The 7,500-nt window shown below is 36.1% G+C and overlaps 2 protein-coding genes across 3 annotated transcripts in view; both read left to right on the top strand.

The window, feature by feature from the left end:
• The window catches only part of LOC127439173 (microfibrillar-associated protein 2-like), a 10,092-nt gene extending 9,433 nt beyond the window's left edge, over positions 1-659 (top strand). Inside the window, exon 9 of one of the 2 annotated variants that reach the window (XM_051695305.1) lies at positions 1-657. This exon is cut by the window's left edge and continues 951 nt beyond it. The gene's annotated coding sequence lies outside the window, so the exon portion shown is untranslated. The other variant, XM_051695306.1, reaches the window with a different exon arrangement.
• Positions 660-5,000: 4,341 nt separating this feature from the next.
• Positions 5,001-7,500, top strand: part of LOC127439118 (F-box only protein 42-like) — a 10,945-nt gene continuing 8,445 nt past the window's right edge. The window contains exons 1-2 of the mRNA XM_051695198.1: positions 5,001-5,171; positions 5,877-6,120. Coding sequence (XP_051551158.1) covers positions 5,901-6,120 — 220 coding nt within the window. The 5' untranslated portion in view covers positions 5,001-5,171; positions 5,877-5,900. The remainder of the gene's footprint in view (positions 5,172-5,876; positions 6,121-7,500) is intronic.

Consider the following 7,500-nt stretch of genomic DNA (forward strand, 5'->3'; position numbering starts at 1 on the left):
ACTCAAACCCTCATATCTGATCTCATGTCAGAGTTAAAGACCTGTGAGCACTGATCTGTTGTCAATAATCAATAATCATCTTCAGCTACTGACCGCAGACCTGCACAGATGACTCAGTCTGGGTTCAGCTTTAATATACTCACCATTTATTACTGTAATACTGGCTGTTACAAAAACTTTCTCATTATATTTGCAATATTAAAATAAACACTTTTGTACTGTATGTTTGAACATCACTATATGATCCACTCATTCTGGGGCAAAAACATAAAGAACAAGAAGAATAAGGGTAAAAGTGGATATTTCAAGTCATTTTAATCATTACAATGTAATATATATGTATATAATAAGTCATCTTCATGCAAGTTTGACACATTAGCCAAAAACAGGGCTGACAAGCACCTACCTCAGTTTCAAACACAAAAACGACAAACTCAGAAAACGTAGAAACATTGGATCAATTAAAAATGAATTAGTAATTTGGGACTTTAATCCAAAATACATCAGTAACGTGCTTCATATAGATCTGAAGAACCGGATAATGAGTTATGAGTTGTTGTTTTAAAATGTATAAAAATAACAAATAAATGTAAAGTATCTTAACATTTCACCTCACTTCTGTGCATGTGCTGTATGGAGTTATATTTGTGCCACAATTCTGTGTGTGCAAGCTGATATTTTGAGCATGCAAAAATGTATTTTACACGCAGAGTGTGTAGGAGGAGAAAGCAAAATGTAAGAACTCTGAGCAAATTCACATTCAAATAAACTTTATTCAAGCGCAAAATTGATTTTCGTTTGCTCAGAATGAATTTATATTTCCAGGAAAATACATTGCTTTACAAAACTGTTCAAGCACGTGCAAAATAACTTTTTATGTGCTCAAAAATCTTGCGCATGCAAAATAATTTATGTACTCAAAATGTCATCTTGTGCGTGCAAAATCATTTTTATGTACTCAAAGTGTCATCTTGTGCGTGCAAAATCATTTTTATGTACTCAAAATGTCATCTTGCGTGTGCAAAATACGTTTTATGTACTCAAAATGTCATCTTGTGCATGCAAAATAATTTTTTATGTACTCAAAATTTCATCTTGCGTGTGCAAAATAAGTTTTATGTACTCAAAATGTCATCTTGTGCGTGCAAAATAATTTTTTATGTACTCAAAATTTCATCTTGCGTGTGCAAAATCATTTTTATGTACTCAAAGTGTCATCTTGTGCGTGCAAAATAATTTTTTATGTACTCAAAATGTCATCTTGCGCATGCAAAATAATTTTTATGTACTCAAAGTGTCATCTTGCGTGTGCAAAATAAGTTTTATGTATTCAAAATGTCATCTTGTGCGTGCAAAATAATTTTTATGTACTCAAAATTTCAGCTTGCATGTGCAAAATAAGTTTTATGTACTCAAAATGTCATCTTGTGCGTGCAAAATAATTTTTATGTACTCAAAATTTCAGCTTGCGTGTGCAAAATAAGTTTTATGTACTCAAAATGTCATCTTGCGTGTGCAAAATAATTTTTTATGTACTCAAAATTTCATCTTGCGTGTGCAAAATAAGTTTTATGTACTCAAAATTTCATCTTGTGCGTGCAAAATAATTTTTTATGTACTCAAAATTTCATCTTGCGTGTGCAAAATAAGTTTTATGTACTCAAAATGTCATCTTGCGCGTGCAAAATAATTTTTTATGTACTCAAAATTTCATCTTGCGTGTGCAAAATAAGTTTTATGTACTCAAAATTTCATCTTGTGCGTGCAAAATCATTTTTTATGGACTCAGAATTTCATCTTGCGTGTGCAAAATAAGTTTTATGTACTCAAAATGTCATCTTGTGCGTGCAAAATCATTTTTATGTACTCAAAGTGTCATCTTGCGTGTGCAAAATAAGTTTTATGTACTCAAAATTTCATCTTGTGCGTGCAAAATAATTTTTTATGTACTCAAAATTTCATCTTGCGTGTGCAAAATACGTTTTATGTACTCAAAATGTCATCTTGTGCGTGCAAAATAATTTTTTATGTACTCAAAATGTCATCTTGTGCGTGCAAAATAATTTTTTATGTACTCAAAATTTCATCTTGTGCGTGCAAAACAACGTTTTATGTACTCAAAATGTCATCTTGTGCGTGCAAAATATAGAGACAAGTGCATGTCTCAAATTCAGTGTCTGTACAGCATGAAAATATACTGCAAACATCCTTCAGTTTCACTTTCACTGCACGATTTTAAACTGGTCTGTCAAAAAAGATAAATACATGTGCTTTTATAATAACTGATTCTTTACTGATCCATCAATATTATTATTATTATTATTATTTATTTACTTTTAGAAGTTCAGCAGACACACGACTCTCACATTCACAGAATTAACAGACGTAAATCGATCAGCGTGGTATAAAACACTGAGATTCATTTCGATCCAAGCCAAAAATCCGATTCACTCCCGCATAAAGACGAGAGATTTGCTCGGTTCAGATTATCAGTGAATAAACACACGATGATGATCTCATGTTTATTGATTGATCAGATCAATAATATTTCACTCATGCATGTGCCAACACATACAAACATGTGATCACTGAGTCCACTGTAATTTGTGTATTAGTGCTGTAGTCATGATTGTTTTATGTGTGATGTTCAGTTTGGATTGTTTCCAGTCACATTCACTTCCCGAAAATCATCCCGGTTATACAATCAGAGATTAAACAGACCGAACAAAACATGGGATATGTTGAATTGTTTTAGTTAAATGTTTTGGCTAATTATATATCCCTTCTATTTAATTCAGAACCCACCAAACGATCAAACAAAAGATTCGGTCAGAACGACTCGCGATTGAACTCTTGATCGTTTAAAAGAACATTTAATTCAAACATCATTTACTTTTATATGAATTAAATTCACCTGTGAGAGCGAAGTAAACCTGTACTCACACAAAGATACAAGTCTTTATAGAATTATAGTTTTGTTAATTTCAGTTTTATGAATTACAATAATAAACTGTCAAGACCAGCACGCGTCTCAGGAGAAGCTTTATTTCATATAAATCATCATTTATATTCTAAAGTGTTTCATAAAATCACTTGAAGGAAAGATTAAAACTTTAATAACTGACAATATCAAGAATAAAGAAATAAAATCAACTTAAGTCTGGAGTTATATATATATAGACACCACTGCATAATGATCCGTTTCTATAGGTGTGTGTTTGAGTAAAATGAACATTTGTGTTTTATTCTATAAAGTACTGACAACATTTCTCCCAAATTCTAAATATAAATATTGTCATTTAGAGCATTTATTTGCAGAAAATGACAACTGGTCAAAATAACACAAAAGATGCCGTGTTTTCAGACCTCGAATAATGCAAAGAAAACAAGATCATATTCATTATTAAACAACACAATATTAATGTTTTAACTTAGAGTTCAGAAATCAATATTTGGTGGAATAACCCTGATTTTCAATCACAGCTTTCATGTGTCTTGGCATGCTCTCTATCAGTCTTTCACATTGCTGTTGGGTGACTTTATGCCACTTCTGGGTGCAAAAATTCAAGCATCTCATCTTTGTTTGATGGCTTGTGGCCATCCATCTTCCTCTTGATCACAGAGGTTTTCAATGGGGTTCAGGTCTGGAGATTGGGCTGGCCATGACAGAGTCTTGATCTGGTGGTCCTCCATCCACACCTTGATTGAGCTGGCTGTGTGGCATGGAGCATTGTCCTGCTGGAAAAACCAATCCTCAGAGTTGGGGAACATTGTCAGAGCAGAAGGAAGAAAGTTTGTATGTGGCTTGATTTCATGCGTCCTTCACAATGATGAATCTGCCCAATTCCAGCCTTGCTGAAGCACCCCCAGATCATCACCGATCCTCCACCAAATTTCACAGTGGGTGCGAGACACCTCTGTCACCTGAGGCCTCTCCAGGTCTCCATCTAACCATTAGATGACCAGGTGGAGGATCGGTGATGATCTGGGGGTGCTTCAGCAAGGCTGGAATCGGGCAGATTCATCTTTGTGAAGGACGCATGAGTCAAGCCACATTTTGTATAGGCTTGGTCTTAAAGACACACCCACCTGCTGGCGATGCCAATTAGAAGATGGAGACATGTTTTTTGGGGGGTGTTAACATCCAAGATTTTTGGTTGAAGGTTCAGAGTTGTATGTGTGATGTTTTGGGCACTCAGATTTCATTTTGCCCCAGACTCTGTATTTTGGGTGATGGGGCGGTCATTAATTTGGGGGATAAACACATAAAAAAATTGACCAGTATCATGATTGGCAGACAAAGTATGTTAAGGGGTTGGAAGTCGAATAGAAGGCTGGGGATTCAGAATTTGTTGGATAGGAAATGGGGCAGTTATTTTGTGTTTTTGGGGTGACTCTCGGGGAGGGGATGGGGATAGAGAAGTTTAGTTTTAATTATGTATGATTATTAGATTTTCTTTGTGTGTGTGTGTATTCTTATATGTGACCACAGGGGTGTTCGTTGGGGGTCAGGGTGGGGTTGGTGATTGGGGAGGGGTAATAGTGGGGGTAAAATGTTGATTCAGTGTATATATGTTGGGTTTTTCTTTGTTATATATCTACAAATCAATAAAAAATGTTAATCGGAAATATTAGTAAACAGTGCAATATAATCGAGTAAATTTCCCAAAATGAAAAAAAAAAAACATACTTAAAAAATGCAGGGACCTAATTAAGTAACGTTTTTAAGTAAAAAAAAAAAAAAAAAAAAAAAACGAATTAAGTAAAAAAATCCCTGATTAATTAAAAAGTTACTGTCCACTGCATAAATATGAGATCTGTCTTGGACAAATGAGTGACAGTTTGTGGAATTAACATTAATCTTAGCAATTATTTAATATTTTAATTAATTTATTATTTTGTAATGTCCAAATGAAACCAACTCAATGATCTGTCAGACATTGTTTAGACGTGTTTGTCCAAACTGTAGCGGCGGGCGCGTCCTTGTGCTGGAAGCCCTGCGTGCGCGCTCTGGGCTGCGTGACGTGTATGCGTGCGCGCGCGCTCTGGAGCGGAGGGAAGATGGCGGATGTTTATAGTGTGAATCTGGATGGGAGCAGCTGATGCAAAACACAAACATCAGTCGCAGAAATTAAAGAGAATAAACTCACCGAGCACAGACAGACAGACAGGTAAATATACGAGCACCTGTCTCACTGCACAAATCATAGAAACACACAAACAATCAGTAGATGTGAATGAACGGCTGCTAGCGCACTGCTAATAAAACAACAGACGAAAATACTGCCTAATCATAACTCATTTACATATTACACACTCATATCATGCCTCATTTACATATTACACACTGAAATCATACCTAATTTACATACAACACACTCAAATCATACCTCATTTACACATTACACACTCATATCATACCTCATTTACATATTACACACTCATATCATACCTCATTTACATATTACACACTCAAATCATACCTCATTTACACATTACACACTCATATCATACCTCATTTACATATTACACACTCATATCATACCTCATTTACATATTACACACTCAAATCATACCTCATTTACATATTACACACTCATATTATACCTCATTTACATATTACACACTCATATCATACCTCATTTACATATTACACACTCATATCATACCTCATTTACATATTACACACTCATATTATACCTCATTTACATATTACACACTCATATTATGCCTCATTTATATATTACACACAACTTTGCTTAAACATTTCAAAAATCATAAAACTGTGTCTTTTATAGGATTTCCAGTGTATCTTGTGTTGACTGTGTTTCCTGCAGCTCTTGTTGATCATTTATTAACATGTTGTTGATTTTCAGATCCACTGTCAGACAGACAGCATCATGTCTCGCTGCTCAGACGGTGAAGACAGCGGTTTTGTTGGCATGGACACCGAGGACAGTGTTGAGACGGCGGACAGCAGGACGAGAGCAGCGGCGAGCGCTCACAGTATGGGTGAACTGCCAGAGGAAGTGCTGGAGTACATCCTCTCCTTCCTGTCTCCATATCAAGAGCACAAGACTGCCGCCCTGGTGTGCAAACAGTGGTATCGCCTCATTAAAGGTCAGTGCGCAACAGCAGCGGTTACGCCACAGATGTGATCACGTGCGTTTATGACTGTCTGAATCTCTGCTTACATATCAAATATTTACAGTAGTTTGTTGTCAATATAATTAACCATAATTTAAATATATCGATGATTTGAATGTTGTGCCGCTCCTCGTGTCACCGCTTAGTAGTACACTTAACGTTAATCCTTGATATCGAGAATGATGTCATTACTCGTGGAAATATCTATCCTTGTTATCAAAAATGGAATTTCAGGTATATGTAATGTGATTTAACTAATAAGATGGCAATTTAATCATATCAGACATCTATTTCCAGATATCTGAAATGAACATTGCCACTAGTGGAAGCAAAATTACAGATGTCCAAAAAATGAGAACTTTATACTAGTTGCAATTCAGTTGTTGATATCAAAAATGATAATGTTTACGAGTAAGAAGTGCAAATTAAGATTTCAACCAGTGTTATGAATTAATTATACAGTTGAAGTCAGAAGTTTACATACACTTTGTTAGTATTTGGTAGCATTGCCTTTAAATTGTTTAACTTGGTTCAAACATTTTGGGTATCCTTTCACAAGCTTCTCACAATAAGTTGCTGGAATTTTGGCCCATTCCTCCAGACAGAACTGGTGTAACTGAGTCAGGTTTGTAGGCCTCCTTGCTCACACACGCTTTTTCAGTTCTGACCTCAAATTTTCTATCGGATTGAGGTCAGGGCTTTGTGATGGCCACTCCAATACCTTTACTTTGTTGTCCTTAAACCATTTTGCCACAACTTTGGAGGTATGCTTGGGGTCATTGTCCATTTGGAAGACCCATTTGTGACCGAGCTTTAACTTCCTGGCTGATGTCTTGAGATGTTGCTTCAATATATCCACATAATTTTCCTTCCTCATGATGCCATCTATTTTGTGAAGTGCACCAGTCCCTCCTGCAGCAAAGCACCCCCACAACATGATGCTGCCACCCCCATGCTTCACGGTTGGGATGGTGTTCTTCGGCTTGCAAGCCTCACCCTTTTTCCTCCAAACATAACGATGGTCATTATGGCCAAACAGTTCAATTTTGTTTCATCAGACCAGAGGACATTTCTCCAAAAAGTAAGATCTTTGTCCCCATGTGCACTTGCAAACTGTAGTCTGGCTTTTTTATAGCGGTTTTGGAGCAGTGGCTTCTTCCTTGCTGAGCAGACTTTCAGGTTATGTTTATATAGCACTCGTTTTACTGTGGATATAGATACTTGTCTAACTGTTTCCTCCAGCATCTTCACAAGGTCCTTTGCTGTTGTTCTGGGATTGATTTGCACTTTTCACACCAATCTACGTTCATCTCTGGGAGACAGAATGTGTCTCCTTCCTGAGTGGTATGATGG

Source organism: Myxocyprinus asiaticus, chromosome 50, assembly GCF_019703515.2.
Source record: "Myxocyprinus asiaticus isolate MX2 ecotype Aquarium Trade chromosome 50, UBuf_Myxa_2, whole genome shotgun sequence".
Classification (NCBI taxonomy): domain Eukaryota; kingdom Metazoa; phylum Chordata; class Actinopteri; order Cypriniformes; family Catostomidae; genus Myxocyprinus; species Myxocyprinus asiaticus.